Source organism: Heptranchias perlo, chromosome 7 (genome assembly GCF_035084215.1).
Source record: "Heptranchias perlo isolate sHepPer1 chromosome 7, sHepPer1.hap1, whole genome shotgun sequence".
Taxonomy (NCBI): domain Eukaryota; kingdom Metazoa; phylum Chordata; class Chondrichthyes; order Hexanchiformes; family Hexanchidae; genus Heptranchias; species Heptranchias perlo.
The window spans coordinates 96832344-96852116 of record NC_090331.1 but is presented as its reverse complement, the minus strand read 5'-3'; the positions used below and the strand labels follow the sequence as shown (position 1 = coordinate 96852116).

Genomic DNA, 19773 nt, shown 5'->3' with positions numbered 1-19773 from the left:
GCTCGCAACCTGTGGCGAGGAAGAGATACCCCGTGAATTGCAAATCGCCACAAGATGGTTTACGCCGCTTCGCCGTTAGCCTTGCAAAAATGGGGTCTCGCACTTAACTCTGTGATTAGTAACTTAGTTAACACATTAGAGGGCCATATATCCATGTTTGCCAATGACACAAAGATTGGTTGCATTGTAAGTAGTGTCGACGGGAGCATAAAATTACAAAGATACATTGATAGATTAAGTGAGTGGGCAAAACTGTGGCAGACGGATTTCAATGTAGGCAAGTGTGAAGTCATCCATTTTGGACCAAAAAAGGATAAATCCAAGTATTTTTTTAAATGGTGAAAAGCTGGAGCGGTGGAGGTCCAAAGAGATTTAGGGGTCCATGGACACAGATCATTAAAATGGAGCAGTCAGGTACAAAAAGTAATCAGAAAGACTAATGAAATGTCAGCCTTTATAACTAGAGGGCTAGAATATAAAGGGGGAGGAAGTTTTGCTAAAGCTATACAAAGCCCTGGTTAGACCACATCAGGAGCACTGTGTACAGTTCTGGGCACCGCACCTTAGAAAGGATGTATTGACCTTGGAAGGAGTGCAGTGCAGATTCACCAGGATGTTACCAGGGATCCAAGGGATAGATTATGAGGAGAGATTACATAAACTAGGTTTATATTCCCTGGAGTATGGAAGGTTAAAGGGTGATTTGATTTGATTGAGGTTTGTAGGATTTTGAAAGGAATTGATAGGGTGGATAGAGAGAAAGTTTTTCCGCTGGTGGGGAAATCTAAGACAAGGGGACATAACCTTAAAATCAGAGCCAGGCCATTGAGGAGAGAAGTTAGGAATCACTTCTTCACACAGAGAGTGGTCGAAGTGTGGAACTGTCTCCCACGAGAGCAGTAGATGCGAGCTCAATTAATAATTTTAAATCGGAGATTGATAGGTTTTTGCTAGCCAAAGGTATTAAGGGATAACATAAGAACATAAGAGATAGGAGCAGGAGTAGGCCATTTGGCCCTACGAGCCTTCTCCGCCATTGAATGGGATTATTACGAATGCTGCGCAGCATTCCTAATAAGAACCTTCAATTTTGTCTTTTTACTATTTATTCCTACTCTGACCCTATCTGCTGGTGCACTCTTATGTTTGTTCGCTCTGTCCCTTCCTGTCACACTCTGGTTATCATTACCCCTATCTCTTCCCTTTACTACTTCCTTATCCTTTCTCTTCAACATTCTAAATTTCCCCCCACCTGAATCCTCCCCCCGTGAAGCCCGTCCTGGTGGAACAGCTCTCTCTTTCCCCAGTACTGGTGCCAGTGCCCCATGAATCAAAACCCACTTCTCCCACACCAATCTTAGAGCCACGCATTCATCTCTCTGATCCTATTGACCCGATGACAATTTGCTCGTGGCTCAGGTAATAATCCAGAGATTATTACCTTTGTGGTTCAGCTTTTTAATTTTGTCCCTAGCTGCTCAAACTCTCTCAGCAGAACCTTTTTCTCAGTCTTACCTATGTTGTTGGTAACTACGTGGACCACGACAACTGGATCCTCCCCCTCCCACTCCAAGTTCCTCTCCAGCCCTGAGGAGATGTCCTTAACCCTGGCACCGGGGGAGGGAACACAGCCTTCAGCATTCACGCTTTTGGCTGCAGAGAACAGTATCCATCCCCCTAACTACAACCACCTTCCTTTTCACTCTCCCCACTTGAATGGCCTCCTGTACCACGGTGCCGTGGTCAGTTTGCTCATCCTCCCTGCAGTCCTCGCTCTCGTCCACACAGCTTGCAAGAACATTGTAATTGTTAGACAAGTGTAAGGGTTGAGACTCCTGCAGTACGACCTCCTGGATCCCCTTACCTGCCTCACTCGCAGTCACACTCTCCTGTTCTTGACCACGGGCCAAGTCTAAAGTATTTAGTCCAAGGGGTGTGACCGCCTCCTGGAACAAAGTATCCAGGTAACTTTCGCTCCGCTCCCACTGTGCGCTCTTTTTATCCCCGCTCCGCTTTCACTGTTTCCCGCCGCTCTGGTGAACTCTCACTCTCGCTCTGCGCTCTTTATATCCCCGCTCCACTCTCGATCTGCGCTCTTTTTATCCCCGCTCCGCTCTCGATCTGCGTTCTTTTTATCCCCGCTCCACTCTCGCTCTGCGCTGTTTTTATCCCCGCTCCGCTCTCGCTCTGCGCTCTTTATATCCCCGCTCCGCTCTCGATCTGCGTTCTTTATATCCCCGCTCCACTCTCGCTCTGCGCTGTTTTTATCCCTGCTCCGCTCTCGCTCTGCGCTCTTTATATCCCCGCTCCGCTCTCGATCTGCGTTCTTTATATCCCCGCTCCACTCTCGCTCTGCGCTGTTTTTATCCCCGCTCCGCTCTCGCTCTGCGCTCTTTATATCCCCGCTCCGCTCTCGATCTGCGTTCTTTATATCCCCGCTCCGCTCTCGCTCTGCGCTCTTTTTATCCCCGCTCCGCTCTCGCTCTGCGCTCTTTTTATCCCCGCTCCACTCTCGCTCTGCGCTCTTTATATCCCCGCTCCACTCTCGCTCTGCGCTCTTTTTATCCCCGCTCCGCTCTCGATCTGCGCTGTTTTTATCCCCGCTCCGCTCTCGCTCTGCGCTGTTTTTATCCCCGCTCCACTCTCGCTCTGCGCTGTTTTTATCCCCGCTCCACTCTCGCTCTGCGCTGTTTTTATCCCCGCTCCGCTCTCGCTCTGCGCTGTTTTTATCCCCGCTCCGCTCTCGCTCTGCGCTGTTTTTATCCCCGCTCCGCTCTCGATCTGCGCTCTTTTTATCCCCGCTCCGCTCTCGCTCTGCGCTCTTTTTATCCCCGCTCCGCTCTCGCTCTGCGCTGTTTTTATCCCCGCTCCGCTCTCGCTCTGCGCTCTTTTTATCCCCGCTCCGCTCTCGCTCTGCGCTCTTTTTATCCCCGCTCCGCTCTCGATCTGCAGTGTTTTTATCCCCGCTCCACTCTCGATCTGCAGTGTTTTTATCCCCGCTCCACTCTCGCTCTGCGCTGTTTTTATCCCCGCTCCACTCTCGATCTGCTCTTTTTATCCCCGCTCCACTCTCGATCTGCAGTGTTTTTATCCCCGCTCCACTCTCGATCTGCAGTGTTTTTATCCCCGCTCCACTCTCGATCTGCTCTTTTTATTCCCGCTCCACTCTCGATCTGCAGTGTTTTTATCCCCGCTCCACTCTCGCTCTGCGCTGTTTTTATCCCCGCTCCACTCTCGATCTGCAGTGTTTTTATCCCCGCTCCACACTCGATCTGCGCTCTTTTTATCCCGGCTCCACTCTCGCTCTGGGCTCTTTTTATCCCGGCTCCACTCTCGCTCTGGGCTCTTTTTATCCCCGCTCCGCTCTCGATCTGCGCTCTTTTTATCCCCGCTCCGCTCTCGATCTGCGCTTTTTATCCCCGCTCCACTCTCGATCTGCGCTTTTTATCCCCGCTCCACTCTCGATCTGCGCTCTTTTTATCCCTGCTCCACTCTCGATCTGCAGTGTTTTTATCCCTGCTCCGTTCTCGCTCTGCGCTCTTTTTATCCCCGCTCCGCTCTCGATCTGCGCGCTTTTTATCCCCGCTCCGCTCTCGATCTGCGCTTTTTATCCCCGCTCCACTCTCGATCTGCTCTTTTTATCCCCGCTCCACTCTCGATCTGCAGTGTTTTTATCCCCGCTCCGCTCTCGATCTGCGCTTTTTATCCCCGCTCCGCTCTCGCTCTGCGCTCTTTTTATCCCCGCTCCACTCTCGATCTGCAGTGTTTTTATTCCCGCTCCACTCTCGATCTGCAGTGTTTTTATCCCCGCTCCACTCTCGATCTGCAGTGTTTTTATCCCCGCTCCACTCTCGATCTGCAGTGTTTTTATTCCCGCTCCACTCTCGATCTGCAGTGTTTTTATTCCCGCTCCACTCTCGATCTGCAGTGTTTTTATTCCCGCTCCACTCTCGATCTGCAGTGTTTTTATTCCCGCTCCACTCTCGATCTGCAGTGTTTTTATTCCCACTCCACTCTCGATCTGCAGTGTTTTTATTCCCACTCCACTCTCGATCTGCAGTGTTTTTATTCCCGCTCCACACTCGATCTGCAGTGTTTTTATTCCCGCTCCACTCTCGATCTGCAGTATTTTTATCCCGGCTCCGCTCTCGATCTGCAGTGTTTTTATCCCCGCTCCACTCTCGATCTGCAGTGTTTTTATCCCCGCTCCACTCTCGATCTGCAGTGTTTTTATCCTCGCTCCACTCTCGATCTGCAGTGTTTTTATCCCGGCTCCGCTCTCGATCTGCGCTCTTTTTATTCCTGCTCCACTCTCGATCTGCAGAGTTTTTATCCTGGCTCCGCTCTCGATCTGCGCTCTTTTTATTCCTGCTCCACTCTCGATCTGCAGTGTTTTTATCCCCGCTCCACTCTCGATCTGCAGTGTTTTTATCCCGGCTCCGCTCTCGATCTGCGCTCTTTTTATTCCCGCTCCGCTCTCGATCTGCAGTGTTTTTAATCCCGGCTCCGCTCTCGATCTGCGCTGTTTTTATCCCCGCTCCGCTCTCGATCTGCGCTGTTTTTATCCCGGCTCCGCTCTCGATCTGCGCTGTTTTTATCCCCGCTCCGCTCTCGATCTGCGCTGTTTTTATCCCGGCTCCGCTCTCGATCTGCGCTGTTTTTATCCCGGCTCCGCTCTCGATCTGCGCTGTTTTTATCCCGGCTCCGCTCTCGATCTGCGCTGTTTTTATCCCGGCTCCGCTCTCGATCTGCGCTGTTTTTATCCCCGCTCCGCTCTCGATCTGCGCTGTTTTTATCCCGGCTCCGCTCTCGATCTGTGATGTTTTTATCCCGGCTCCGCTCTCGATCTGCGCTGTTTTTATCCCGGCTCCGCTCTCGATCTGCGCTGTTTTTATCCCGGCTCCGCTCTCGATCTGTGATGTTTTTATCCCGGCTCCGCTCTCGATCTGCAGTGTTTTTATCCCGGCTCCGCTCTCGATCTGCAGTGTTTTTATCCCCGCTCCACTCTCGATCTGCAGTGTTTTTATCCCCGCTCCACTCTGGATCTGCAGTGTTTTTATCCCGGCTCCGCTCTCGATCTGCGCTCTTTTTATTCCCGCTCCGCTCTCGATCTGCAGTGTTTTTAATCCCGGCTCCGCTCTCGATCTGCGCTGTTTTTATCCCCGCTCCGCTGTCGATCTGCGCTGTTTTTATCCCGGCTCCGCTCTCGATCTGCGCTGTTTTTATCCCCGCTCCGCTCTCGATCTGCGCTGTTTTTATCCCCGCTCCGCTCTCGATCTGCGCTGTTTTTATCCCGGCTCCGCTCTCGATCTGCGCTGTTTTTATCCCGGCTCCGCTCTCGATCTGCGCTGTTTTTATCCCGGCTCCGCTCTCGATCTGCGCTGTTTTTATCCCGGCTCCGCTCTCGATCTGCGCTGTTTTTATCCCCGCTCCGCTCTCGATCTGCGCTGTTTTTATCCCGGCTCCGCTCTCGATCTGTGATGTTTTTATCCCGGCTCCGCTCTCGATCTGCGCTGTTTTTATCCCGGCTCCGCTCTCGATCTGCGCTGTTTTTATCCCGGCTCCGCTCTCGATCTGTGATGTTTTTATCCCGGCTCCGCTCTCGATCTGCAGTGTTTTTATCCCGGCTCCGCTCTCGATCTGCAGTGTTTTTATCCCGGCTCCGCTCTCGATCTGCAGTGTTTTTATCCCGGCTCCGCTCTCGATCTGCAGTGTTTTTATCCCCGCTCCACTCTCGATCTGCAGTGTTTTTATCCCCGCTCCACTCTCGATCTGCAGTGTTTTTATCCCCGCTCCACTCTGGATCTGCAGTGTTTTTATCCCGGCTCCGCTCTCGATCTGCGCTCTTTTTATTCCCGCTCCGCTCTCGATCTGCAGTGTTTTTAATCCCGGCTCCGCTCTCGATCTGCGCTGTTTTTATCCCCGCTCCGCTGTCGATCTGCGCTGTTTTTATCCCGGCTCCGCTCTCGATCTGCGCTGTTTTTATCCCCGCTCCGCTCTCGATCTGCGCTGTTTTTATCCCCGCTCCGCTCTCGATCTGCGCTGTTTTTATCCCGGCTCCGCTCTCGATCTGCGCTGTTTTTATCCCGGCTCCGCTCTCGATCTGCGCTGTTTTTATCCCGGCTCCGCTCTCGATCTGCGCTGTTTTTATCCCCGCTCCGCTCTCGATCTGCGCTGTTTTTATCCCCGCTCCGCTCTCGATCTGCGCTGTTTTTATCCCGGCTCCGCTCTCGATCTGTGATGTTTTTATCCCGGCTCCGCTCTCGATCTGCGCTGTTTTTATCCCGGCTCCGCTCTCGATCTGCGCTGTTTTTATCCCGGCTCCGCTCTCGATCTGCGGTGTTTTTATCCCCGCTCCGCTCTCGATCTGCGCTGTTTTTATCCCCGCTCCGCTCTCGATCTGCGCTGTTTTTATCCCGGCTCCGCTCTCGATCTGTGATGTTTTTATCCCGGCTCCGCTCTCGATCTGCGCTGTTTTTATCCCGGCTACGCTCTCGATCTGCAGTGTTTTTATCCCCGCTCCGCTGTCGATCTGCGCTGTTTTTATCCCGGCTCCGCTCTCGATCTGCGCTGTTTTTATCCCCGCTCCGCTCTCGATCTGCGCTGTTTTTATCCCCGCTCCGCTCTCGATCTGCGCTGTTTTTATCCCGGCTCCGCTCTCGATCTGCGCTGTTTTTATCCCGGCTCCGCTCTCGATCTGCGCTGTTTTTATCCCGGCTCCGCTCTCGATCTGCGCTGTTTTTATCCCCGCTCCGCTCTCGATCTGCGCTGTTTTTATCCCCGCTCCGCTCTCGATCTGCGCTGTTTTTATCCCGGCTCCGCTCTCGATCTGTGATGTTTTTATCCCGGCTCCGCTCTCGATCTGCGCTGTTTTTATCCCGGCTCCGCTCTCGATCTGCGCTGTTTTTATCCCGGCTCCGCTCTCGATCTGTGATGTTTTTATCCCGGCTCCGCTCTCGATCTGCAGTGTTTTTATCCCGGCTACGCTCTCGATCTGCAGTGTTTTTATCCCTGCTCCACTCTCGATCTGCAGTGTTTTTATCCCGGCTACGCTCTCGATCTGCAGTGTTTTTATCCCCGCTCCACTCTCGATCTGTGCTCTTTTTATCCCCGCTCCACTCTCAATCTGCGCTCTTTTTATCCCCGCTCCACTCTCGATCTGCAGTGTTTTTATTCCTGCTCCACTCTCGCTCTGCGCTCTTTTTATCCCCGCTCTGGAGTGTTTTTATCCCCGCTCCACTCTCGATCTGCAGTGTCTTTATTCCTGCTCCACTCTCGCTCTGCGCTCTTTTTATCCCCGCTCTGGAGTGTTTTTATCCCCGCTCCACTCTCGAACTGCACTGTTTTTATCCCCGCTCCACTCTCGATCTGCAGTGTTTTTATCCCCGCTCCACTCTCGATCTGCGCTTTTTAACCCTGCTCCACTCTCTCTGTTTCCCGCCGCTCTGGATGTGGAGCCAAGGTGGGTATATGGAGTTAGGCTACAGATCAGCCATGATGTCATTGAATGGCAGAACAGGCTCGAGGGGCTGAATCGCCTACCCCTTCCTGTTCCTATGATTTTCATGAAGTTACTGTACTTGCAAATTAATTGCTCATCAAATGCGCCACAGAAAGTAAAGTCCAGTAATTAACAGCCTAAGGAGCCTTTTTAACAATGTGATAATTGTTAATCAAAAGCAAAATACTGCGGATGCTGGAGATCTGAAATAAAAACAGAAAATGCTGGAAATGCTCAGCCAGTCAGGCAGCTTCTGTGGAGAACATCAGAACATAAGAAATAGGAGCAGGAGTAGGCCATCCAGCCCCTCGAGCCTGCTCCACCATTCAACAAGATCATGGCTGATCTTCTACCTCAACGCCATTTTCCTGCACTATCCCCATATCCCTTGATGCCTTTAATATCTAGAAATCTATCGATCTCTGTTTTGAATGTACTCAATGACTGAGCCTCCACAGCCCTCTGGGGTAGAGAATTCCAAAGATTCACCTCCCTCTGAGTGAAGAAATTTCTCCTCATCTCAGTCCTAAATGGCCTACCCTTTACTCTGAGACTGTGATCCCTCATTCTAGATTCCCCAGCCAGAGGAAACATCCTCCCTGCATCTACCCTGTCGAGCCCTGTAAGAATTTTGTATGTTTCAATGAGATCACCTCTCATTCTTCTAAACTCTAGAGAATACAGGCCTAGTCTACTCAATCTCTCCTCATACGACAATCCCGCCATCCCAGGAATCAGTCTGGTGAACCTTTGTTGCACTCCCTCTGTGGCAAGTATATCCTTTCTTAGGGAAGGAGACCAAAATTGTACACAATACTCCAGGTGTGGTCTCACCAAGGCCCTGTATAATTGCAGTAAGACATCTTTATTCCTGTACTCAAATCCTCTTGTAATAAAGGCCAACATACCATTTGCCTTCCTAATTGCTTGCTGCACCTGCATGTTAGCTTTCAGTGACTCATGTACAAGGACACCCAGGTCCCTTTGAACATCAACATTTCCCAATCTATCACCATTTAAAAAATACTCTGCATTTCTGTTTTTCCTACCAAAGTGGATAACTTCACATTTTTCCACATTATATTCCATCTGCCATGTTCTTGCCCAATCACTTAGCCTGTCTATATCCCTTTAAAGTCTCCTCACAACTCACATTCCCACCTAGTTTTGTGTCATCAGCAAACTTGGAAATATTACATTTGGTCCCCTCATCCAAATCATTGATGTAGATTGTGAATAGCTGGGGCCCAAGCACTGATCCCTGCGGTACCCCACTAGTCACAGTCTGCCAACCTGAAAAAGACCCATTTATTCCTACTCTCTGTTTTCTGTCTGTTAACCAATTCTCAATTCATGCCAGTATATTACCCCCAATTCCACGTGCTCTAACTTTGTTCACCAACCTCCTGTGTGGGACCTTATCGAAAGCCTTCTGAAAATCAAAATACACCACATCCACTGGTTCCCCCTTATCTATTCTACTAGTTACATCCTCAAAGAACTCCAGTAGGTTTGTCAAACATGATTTCCCTTTCATAAATCCATGTTGACTCTGCCAAATCCTATTATTATTTTCAAAGTGTCCTGTTATCACATCCTTTATAATAGGGAAAATACTAGAATCTATTATAAAGGATGTGATAACAGGGCACTTTGAAAATAATAATAGGATTTGTCAGAGTCAACATGGATTTATGAAAGGGAAATCATGTTTGACAAACCTACTGGAGATCTTTGAGGATGTAACTAATAAAATAGATAAGGGGGAACCAGTGGATGTGGTGTATTTTGATTTTCAGAAGGCTTTCGATAAGGTCCCACACAGGAGATTGGTGAACAAAGTTAGAGCACAGGAATTGGGGGTAATATACTGGCATGGATTGAGAATTGGTTAACAGACAGAAAACAGAGAGTAGGAATATACGGGTCTTTTTCAGGTTGGCAGACTGTGACTAGTGGGGTACCGCAGGGATCGGTGCTTGGGCCCCAGCTATTCACAATCTATATCAATGATTTGGATGAGGGGACCAAATGTAATATTTCCAAGTTTGCTGATGACACAAAACTGGGTGGGATTGTGAGTTGTGAGGAGGATGCAAAGAGGCTTCAAGGGGATATAGACAGGCTAAGTGAGTGCGCAAGAACATGGCAGATGGAATATAATGTGGAAAAATGTGAAGTTATCCACTTTGGTAGGAAAAACAGATGGTGAGAGATTGGGAAATGTTGATGTTCAAAGGGACCTGGGTGTCCTTGTGCATGAGTCACTGAAAGCTAACATGCAGGTACAGCAAGCAATTGGGAAGGCAAATGGTATATTGGCCTTCATTACAAGAGGATTTGAGTACAGGAATAAAGATGTCTTACTGCAATTATACAGGGCCTTGGTGAGACCACACCTGGAGTATTGTGTACAATTTTGGCCTCCTTATCTAAGAAAGGATATACTTGCCATAGAGAGAGTGCAATGAAGATTCACCAGACTGATTCCTGGGATGGCGGGATTGTCGTATGAGGAGAGATTAAGTAGACTAGGCCTGTATTCTCTAGAGTTTAGAAGAATGAGAGGTGATCTCATTGAAACATGCAAAATTCTTACAGGGCTCGACAGGGTAGATGCAAGGAGGATGTTTCCCCTGGCTGGGGAGTCTAGAACCAGGGGTCACAGTCTCAGAATAAAGGGTAGGCCATTTACGACTGAGACGAGGAGAAATTTCTTCACTCAGAGGGAGGTGAAACTTTGGAATTCTCTACCCCAGAGGGCTGTGGAGGCTCAGTCATTGAGTACATTCAAAACAGAGATCGATAGGTTTCTAGATATTAAAGGAATCAAGGGATATGGGGATAGTGCAGGAAAATGGCGTTGAGGTAGAAGATCAGCCATGATCTTGTTGAATGGTGGAGCAGGCTCGAGGGGCTGGATGGCCTACTCCTGCTCCTATTTCTTATGTTCTTATGTTGAGCTTCAAGCACGGCTCACAAATGAGTCCATTCAGGCCCTGACAACGGCCGTTTGGTCTCAGGGTGAACAACAGTCTGCCACCTTAAACAGGCAGACAGAAACTTTACAACTGTGCTCACAAGGCATCACACATGTCCTCCAAACTGTTCTCCAGCAGGGTGGCAGGAGTGATGTGGGCCTGGTCCCGGAGAGGGATGATGGCGAAAGGGGACATGGAAGTCGGGACGCCACACAAAGCGCTCCCAGGACTGTTCATCAACAGAAAGGGTTATCACTCGATCAACGTTCAGCTCGTTTGTGACCACCGCAAAAGAATTCTTCAGTTGCGCTCCAGATTCCCTGGCAGCTGCCATGATTCGTTCATTCTGAGGGAATCCAACATCCCGGGGCTCTTCCACGTACCGAACACCCTTAAGGGCTGGCTCCTTGGGGACAAGGGATACCCCCTGCACACGCGGCTCGTCACACCTCTGAGAAACCTCATCAGTGAGCAACAGTGTCGATTCAACGACAGCTACATCGCCACCAGATCGGTCATTGAACATGTGATAGGACTGCTGAAGAAGATGCAATTTTGGTGCCTCGATCTGGGGGAGCGCTTCAATATGCACCAGCGAGAGTGGGTCGCATTATAGTAGTGTGTTGTGTCCTGCACAACATGGCGCAACAGAGAGGGGTACCGGTTGATGAGGCCCCATCCCTTCATCCAGTATCCACATCTGCAAAGAACATTTTGGAGGAGGACGAACCCATGGCCAGAGCAGCGGCTCACCTGGCTGCTCGTGAGGCCAGGGAGTCACTCATATGTGAACACTTCTCATGAGATCACAAATTGAGAACAGTTCTGGTTTGTGTATAGGTGCTCGGATTGCTTTATGCATGCAATCAATTGCACCCTGTACCCGTGGGAAGTCAGCCACAGAGCGGAATCCCACTGCCCTCTCCGTCTGGCTGAGGTCGTCCATGGGGAAGTTGACGTATTGCGAGGCCCTGCAAAACAAGCCATCGGTGACCTGCCTTATGCACTTGTGTGCAGATGACTGAGAGACCCCAGCGATGTCACCGGTGGCACCCTGGAATGATTCAAAGGCAAAGAAGTTGACAGCAGTGGTGACTAACAGCGATGGGTAATAAGATGCCGCTCGGCCCAGCCAGGAGCAGCTCAGCATGAAGGAGGCTGCAGGTGTCTGCGACCACCTGGCGACTGACTCTCAGCCTCTGTATGCACTGCACCTCAGAGAGGTCCAGGAAGCTGAGCCTCGGTCTGTAGACCCTCTGGCGAGGATAGTGCTTCCTGCGACATCGCTCCCTCTGTGCAGGTGCCTGTGATACAGCACTAAAGGTGGTGATGAGCCACCTTCTTGAACTGCTGCAGTCCATGTGGTGAAGGTTCTCCCACAGTGCTGTTAGGAAGGGAGTTCCAGGATTTTGATCCAGCAACGATGAAGGAACGATGATATATTTCCAAGTCGGGATGGTGTGTGACTTGGAGGGGAACCTGCAGGTGTTGTTCCCATGTGCCTGCTGCCCTTGTCCTTCTCGGTGGTAGAGGTCGGGGGTTTGGGAGGCGCTGTCGAAGAAGCCTTGGAGAGTTGTTGCAGTGCATCCTGTGGATGGTACACACTGCAGCCACGGGGCGCCGGTGGTGAAGGGAGTGAATGTTTAGGGTGGTGGATGGGGTGCCAATCAAGCGGGCTGCTTTGTGCTGGATGGTGTCGAGCTTCTTGAGTGTTGTTGGAGCTGCACTCATCCAGGCTAGTGGAGAGTATTCCATCATACTCCTGACTTGTGCCTTGTAGATGGTGGAAAGGCTTTAGGGAGTCAGGAGGTGAGTCACTCACCGCAGAATACCCAGCCTCTGACCTGCTCTCGTTGCCGCAGTATTTATGTGGCTGGTCCAGTTAAGTTTCTGGTCAATGGTGACCCCCAGGATGTTGATGGTGGGGGATTCGGCGATGGTAATGCTGTTGAATGTCAAGGGGAGTTGGCTAGACTCTCTCTTGTTGGAGATAGTCATTGCCTGGCACTTGTCTGGCACGAATGCTACTTGCCACTCATCAGCCCAAGCCTGGATGTTGTCCAGGTCTTGCTGCATGCGGGCTCGGACTGTTTCATTATCTAAAGGGTTGCGAATGGAACTGAACACTGTGCAATCATCAGTGAACATCCCCATTTCTGACCTACAAGTGGAGCTACAAGTGGCAGATGGTGTCAGTTTGAGGGGGTCCGAAAAGTTGGTAAATATGTGTAAACAGAACAAGCCTGAGTGGAAACCAAGAATTTTTAGTCTGAACACAAAGATCTCCGAGCCAAAAGTTTGTCTAAGAGAACTGAGTGCCCTGCTGCAATAACTCACCTTTTATCCCCATCTGTCAAACAGAGATTTAAATGTCCAAATGGCCGCTGCTGAAACCTGACTACTTCACCATGTCGTGCTTCGTACAGCACAGGAAACACACTGAGGCAGTGTTGAAATCGCTTGCCTTCATTCTTAATTAGATTTATGTATTGAATTACTGCTTTAAATATCGGCTCGCTGGCTTTAATTTCCAGCAGGACTTGCGAGTTCGGGAACTACGCGTACTTCAGCGTGTTGGAGCCCCCCCATTGTTCTTTTAAAATCGTGCCCTTTGTATATGTTGGACAGTACCTGAAGGGTTCCCTGGAGCTGTGACTCCTGACTCCTTCTGTCACTCCCGTGGTCACCTATTTTTCTCTTTCTACACTATTCCTGTGTTCTGAACTGTCTAACACTGCCTCTTGGGTGACCATGTTCTGGACAGGATGATCCATAAATCCCCATATCTTCTCTGATGCCACTGAGTGTGGCCAAATGCTCCCCGAACACATACATGCTCTGCTGTACAGATGGAATTTTCCAACGGTGCAAATGTGTTGCTCCTTTTGGTCCACATATCACAGTCCACACACATCACAAGGGTTCCCTGAACTGCCATCCGTCTGTATCCAACGGACTAACTTAAAAATACGGGTAGTGTTAAGTAAGCAAATCCCGCAAGAATCAAACTCTACTAACTCAATCTGTCTACCTGTTGTTGAGTCATCTCTCACACTTCATGTAAGTATTAAATATAGACCAAAAGTCTCTCTTACAATCCTGGCACTGTATCTTCACATCAGTGCCGATTTCCGAATTGAGCAAAACTTCCTCCCTTAAATCGATTACCTTTGCTTTGCATCAAAAATAAAAAGCAATTTGCTGTTTTCTTCATTGGTGGGTCGGAGAAAGCAATCCAGTAATGGATAGTTGCGGCTTTGCAGAGAAAAACAGTGCGTCACTTGGCTGCTTTCACCTTCCATCTGTGTGCAAATCTTAAATCCTGTCCAATTCCTCAACGTACAAATTTGTACCAACAAGACAATTCTTGCAACAGGAATCAAATGACAAAGTAAGGACCAGGAAGCAAATTTCCACCGTATAAACTCAGGATCATACAGCTCAGGAGGCCATTGGGGCCATCGTGCCTGAGCAGATGCTAGCTCAATTGAACTATTTACTCTAATCCCACTTCTCTGTCCTTTTATATTCTTCTTTTCGCAAAACCATTTCGGAGACACAATTCGCCAGGACTATATTCAAACCTCAACAGGTTTAATTGATCATCTTCAAGCCTTTTATCCATGTATCTAAAAAGACTAAACCATTTTTCTTTTTTTCTTTGAGAGTTGCACAAATATACCATTGCTATGAAGTAGCGTATGTGGGCAGGGGCCTTGTTATATAATCAATGCTGCCCATCCTGTTGAGCTTTTGGCTCCTGGGATAAACCCTCCATCGACACAAAAGGAATGCCACTTCCGTTGAGGGATGTGGAGGCGGAGTATGCAAGGTTGGGCTCTTATTCTGGGAAAAGTGCACAGGCTTTACATGTGGTACTTGCAGCTGCGTGTCGCTTCTAAACTTTTGAGGTTCTTTTAAAGGAAGTGGCCCATGAATGACAAATGTCCTTCAAGTGTGTATGCATGTGCATTGAATTCAGGTAAAGTATAACATTAGTGGGTGTAGGGAGTAGTTATTAACTGCTCACTAAAAGTTCAAGCTCGCTCTCAGGCAGCTGCAGCCAAAGCAAACAGGATCATAGGCTGTCTTTCCCAGACTGATCAGCACAAAACTAGGGCCACGATAATAAGGGTCCTCTAAGGCTTCGGTGGGACCTCAGCTGGAATATTGTGTAGTTTTTTGATCCTCTCACCTTAAAGAGGGCACATTAGCTCCAGACAGATAGAGAAGGACAACGAAGACGATATCTGGCCTAAGTGCACTAAATCGCACCTTAGGTTTGTATTAACTTTAGAGGCATAAAGAAGGAACCTGATTCAAATCTTTATAATGATTAAGGGCATCGACAAGTGGATAGCTTGAGGTGATGGAGCAGAGTAAAACTTGGGGACATCCATTTAATCTGAGGAGCAGGGTGTGCAGTTTTATTTTTCTCAGGACGATCAAGCTGTGGAGTAACATTCTGCCAATGGTAGTGAGGACTGACTCCCAGCAGTGATTGGAAGCATCAGATGCGCTTTTTGGAAAAGGAAGGTAAGAATCCAGGTAATAACCAATGGATTTGGGCCTCTTGCCTGATCACCTTTTGAGAGATCAGGGAGGAATTTTTGACAAAGGTTTCCTGAATTTTTTTTTTGCCTTCACAGGAGGCTAACTCAGCATTAGCAGTGGAAAAAACCCCACTGCATCAACCCAGATAATGTTTTGATACAGGATGAAAAGGAAGAGTCACATCGGCATGAATCCAGCATCAGAAATGTCAAGAAAGGGCCAACATGGATCATAATTCTCCTTATTGGTTATTTGTACTTTGTTTTGCAGTATTAAGAAGACAACGCAATTCAACATTTCTAGAGCACTTATTAAGTAAAAAAGCATATCAGAATATTTTACAAAGGTGAGGCAGACATTGAGCAGGAGGGCAAGGAAGGGGCAGTGGAGTGGAGGGAGAGAGACTGAAAGCATGGTTGAAGATTGGTTTTAAGGAGGCTTTTGAAAGCAAGTGGACGGAATTCCAGAAGGCAGGCAAGTGAGCTGAAAATGCCCTCATGGTAGAATGAGAATACATGTGAGTAAGTAAGTGAGTGACTGCACACGTATATATGCATGCATACAGATGTGCAAGAGGGATAACATATTTTCACAGCATACCAATGTAAACTTTATTTATTTTTTATGCAAAGAACAAGACAACTTTTACAAAAATAACCTCTTTAAAATCTTGTGTGATACGTGTAAATATGCACATTGGCTCACAAACCTCTGGTCCCACCTGTTCAATCTGGTGGAGATGGATTAAAACGTCTAGGTCATAGACGATCATTCTTCTGAAGAAAAAGCAAGAAATACATGCACACACGCACACACCCACACATACAGCGATTAAACGGTGAATATAAACTCACCCAGCCTGATTGGACAGTGAATATTTCAGTATAGGGGGAACTCAGAAATGTCCCATTTATTAGTGAACGCTACAGAAAGCATCTGTTTATTTTAAATACAAGATTCTCCTGTGCTTAAACAGTGTGAAGATGCGGCACTAAACATTTAATTAGCCCTTGATCGCAATAATGATCATATACATACACACACTTTTAACCATATGCTTAAGTTATAAAGGAGGAATTTTGCAGTCTTGAGTTCATATGGGTTCCACATTATTTAATGATATTTTTACTTCGAGATGTCCCTGGAGATGTTCCTGAAAATTATAGAAGCAAGAGTTAAAACAATGCTGAGCAATATACAGTAACAAATCAGTATGAAATTGTTATGGACACAGAGATTGCAACAGGCTAAATAAACTATTATGGACAAGATTAAGCAGAGGAGGAATGGAGTCACATTTCTTCACCAAGAAAAAGATAAACTACAACGTGTTTTGCCAGCATTTCCCGTTTCCATTTCATCGACAGGCTTTCCAATGCCTCCCAGCTTCTCATCTCTTCTTTGCCTCCCAATGCCTTTAGCGATTCATGTATTGTTTGTTTTTTCTTTCCATTGTCTGATGCAAAGATTCCCAGTCATCTGTCCATCTCCTGTTTTCCTTTTCAGAAGATTCTAGGTCCTTCCACTGATACTTCCTCTCTCCCTTTTCCCCTCCCCCTCCTGTGTTCTGATTCTGATTAAAATGCTTGTTCATCTTTCAATATTTCAGTTCAGAAGCCCAAAACATCAACTTGTCAGTTCTTTTCATTGACCCTGACCAACATGCAGTGTGTTTCCAGCATTTTCTAGATTTCTTTCATTTCAAACATTTGCAGTTCTGTTTGCTTTTTATAAATTACATTTGTTGGTTCATCTGGGGAAGATCACAAGTCAATTTAAAAAATGTTTAAAAATTCATTCTTGGGGTATGGGCGTCGCTGGCAAGGCCAGCATTTATTGCTCATCCCGAATTGCCCTCGAGAAGGTGGTGGTGAGCTGCCTTCTTGAACCGCTGCAGTCCATTTGGTGAAGGTTCTCCCACAGTGTGGTTAGGTCGGAAGTTCCAACATTTTGACCCAGTGACGATGAAGGTACGGCCGATATATTTCCAAATCAGGCGGGTGTGTGACTTGGGAAGGGAACGTGCAGGTGGTGTTGTTCCCATGCACCTGCTGTCCTTGTCCTTCTAGGTGGTAAAAGTCGTGGGTTTAGGAGGTGCTGTTGAAGAAGCCTTGGCGAGTTGCTGCAATGCATCCTGTGGATGGTACACACTGCAGCCATGGTGCGCTATATTTTATGACTATATACACATTTTTAGCATTTTTAGAGAACTTTCACTGTGTCTGACATCAAAAAGAAAGACCTCAGACTATCTGTAACAGACTTTTTAAAAAGAGTACCCTATTGGCCTGTATGGTAAATGCAGTGGCCAGTGTAACAAAGACATATAGAACAGAAGATTTCAAGTTCAATTCAATAACTGCATAAGTTACTGATCTTAGCCAGGGCAATTTTGGGGTGTTAGCAATGGAAAAACCAGCCAGGGTTCCTGCTCCGGATTGCTTTTGAGTGACTCGTGTTAGAAAATGTGCATGTGTAGTGGGGGTTGGATAAGTGCAGAATTGGGCTCAGCTGTGATGCCCTTCATGGTTAAACAGCCTGGTGACACTCAATGTCTTGGCTCACACATGAAGAATGGCCACTTGGGCAATGGAGAGCTGACGATGCCTATGGACCTGGAAGAATTGGTGCCCTCAAAAAAGGAGGGGAGAAGAAAAACAATAAAAGGAAAAATCTCACCACAACATTGTCTAATTGAGGTGTTGTGACTAAGCAGGTAAAGAAGAACCTAACAGTTACCAGTTTGTGTACCTCCAAGCCGTTGCTGGATTGCCTCAAGTCTCTGGATGTATTCAGTGAGTGAGCGTTCAGGGTCTTGATTGCTCGAGAGGCCAGATTGGTCCTGCCCTCCTCCAAGTGAGAAATGTGGTCTGAAATTTAAAAAACACAGCTAGATATCACCATCACTGAGTGAAATCCTGCACTGATGCTGGTCACGAGTGCGGTGGGTGGGAGGGGGTTCAATGAACTTGCACAAGATGACCTTATAGACGCTCTGGATCGTAAGTGCAATCTTCAGAATGAAACTCATTTCTGTTTTGAAAATTTCACATTAAGTCATTGGGCAAAACTGTGGCGAATGGAGCTCAATGTGAGGAAGTGTGAGGTCATTCACTTTGGATCCAAGAAAGACAAATCATAGTACTTTCTAAATGGTGAGAAACTAGAAATTTTGGAGGAGCAAAGATATTTGGGTGTCCAAGTACACAGATCATTAAAAGCCAGTGGACAGGTACAAAAAGTAATCAAAAAGGCTAATGGAATGTTGGCCTGTATCTCAAGGGGACTGGAGTACAAAGGGGAGGAAGTTATGCTTCAGTTATACAGAGCTTTGGTCAGAACCCATCAAGAGATACTGCGTTCGGTTCAGGGCACCGCATCTCAGGAAGGATGTATTGGCCTTGGAGGGGGTGCAGCGCAGATTCACCAGAATGATACCGGGGGTTAAATGGTTAAATTATGACAGGTTACATAAACTTGGCTTGTATTCCATTGAGTTCAGAAGATTGAGGGGTCATCTAAGATCATAGAATTTTACAGCACAGAAGGAGGCCATTCAGCCCGTAGAAGCTGTGCCGGCTCTTTGAAAGAGTTGTCCAATTTCGTCCCGCACCCCGGCTTTTTCCCCATAACCCTGCAAATTAGTACTGTTCAAGCACATGTCCAATTGTCTTTTGAAGGTTTGTGTGGAATCTGCTTCCACCACCCTTTCAGGTAGTGTGTTCCAGATCTTAACAACCCTCTGTGTGAAAAAAATTTCATTTTCTCTCTAGTTCTTTGTTAATTATTTTAAATCTATGACCTCTGGTTACCAACCCAGAGGAAACAGTTTCTCCCTACTTGCTCTCTCAAAACTTTCAATTTTGAAATACCTCTATTAGATTTCCCCTTAACCTTCTCTGTTCTAAGGAGAACAATCCCAGCTTCTCCAATCTCTCCACATAACTGAAGTCCCTCATCCCTGGCATCATCCTGGTGAATCTTCTCAGTTCTCTCTCCAAGGCCTTGACATCATTCCTAAAGTGTGGTGCCCAGAATTGTACACAATACTTCAGCTGGGGCCTAACCAGTGATTTGTAACGGTTTAGCACGACTTCCTTGTTTTTGTATTCAATGCCCCTTTTTACAAAGCCAATATCCCATTCGCTTTCTTAACCACCTTATCAACTTGCCCTGCCAGCTTCAAAGATTTGTGAATATGTACTCCCAGGTCCCTCTGCTCTTGCACCCCCCTCAAAATAGTACTATTTAGATTATTCTGCTTCTCCATTTAGTTCCTCCCAAAGTGCATCACATCACACTTATTTGCATTAAATTGTATCTGCCATGATTGCCCATGTCCTCCTGAAGGTTGCTACTATCTCCTCACTATTTATTAGGTTGCCAAGTTTTATATCATCTGCAAACTATGAAACTGTACTACCTATATCCAAGTCCAGGTAGTTTATATATAACAAGAAAAGCAATGGTCATAATACCGATCCCTGGGGATTCCCACTGTATACTTCTTTGCAGTCAGAAAAACATCCGTTCATTGTGGTATTTAAAATGTTAAAAGGATTAGATAGATTCTCATTATCTACCCTATTTCCTCTGGTAGGGGAATCCAGTACAAGAGGGCATAATCTTAAAATTAGAACCAGACCATTTGGGAGTGAAATCGGGAAGCACCTTCTTTACACAAAGGTAGCAGAAATCTGGAACTCTCTCCCCTAAAAGGCTGTGGATGATGGGTCA

General features: G+C 47.4%; 1 protein-coding gene across 5 annotated transcripts in view; it reads right to left on the bottom strand.

Annotated features, from left to right (window-relative positions):
• Nucleotides 1-15622: 15622 nt before the first annotated feature.
• Nucleotides 15623-19773, bottom strand: part of pcnt (pericentrin) — a 314588-nt gene continuing 310437 nt past the window's right edge. For 3 of the 5 annotated variants that reach the window (XM_067988139.1, XM_067988141.1, XM_067988143.1), the window contains 2 exons: nt 17776-17906; nt 15623-16189 (listed from right to left, as the gene is read on the bottom strand). In XM_067988139.1, the coding sequence (XP_067844240.1) occupies nt 16146-16189; nt 17776-17906 (175 nt within the window). In that variant the 3' untranslated portion in view covers nt 15623-16145. The remainder of the gene's footprint in view (nt 16190-17775; nt 17907-19773) is intronic. The other 2 variants (XM_067988140.1, XM_067988142.1) reach the window with 1 other exon arrangement.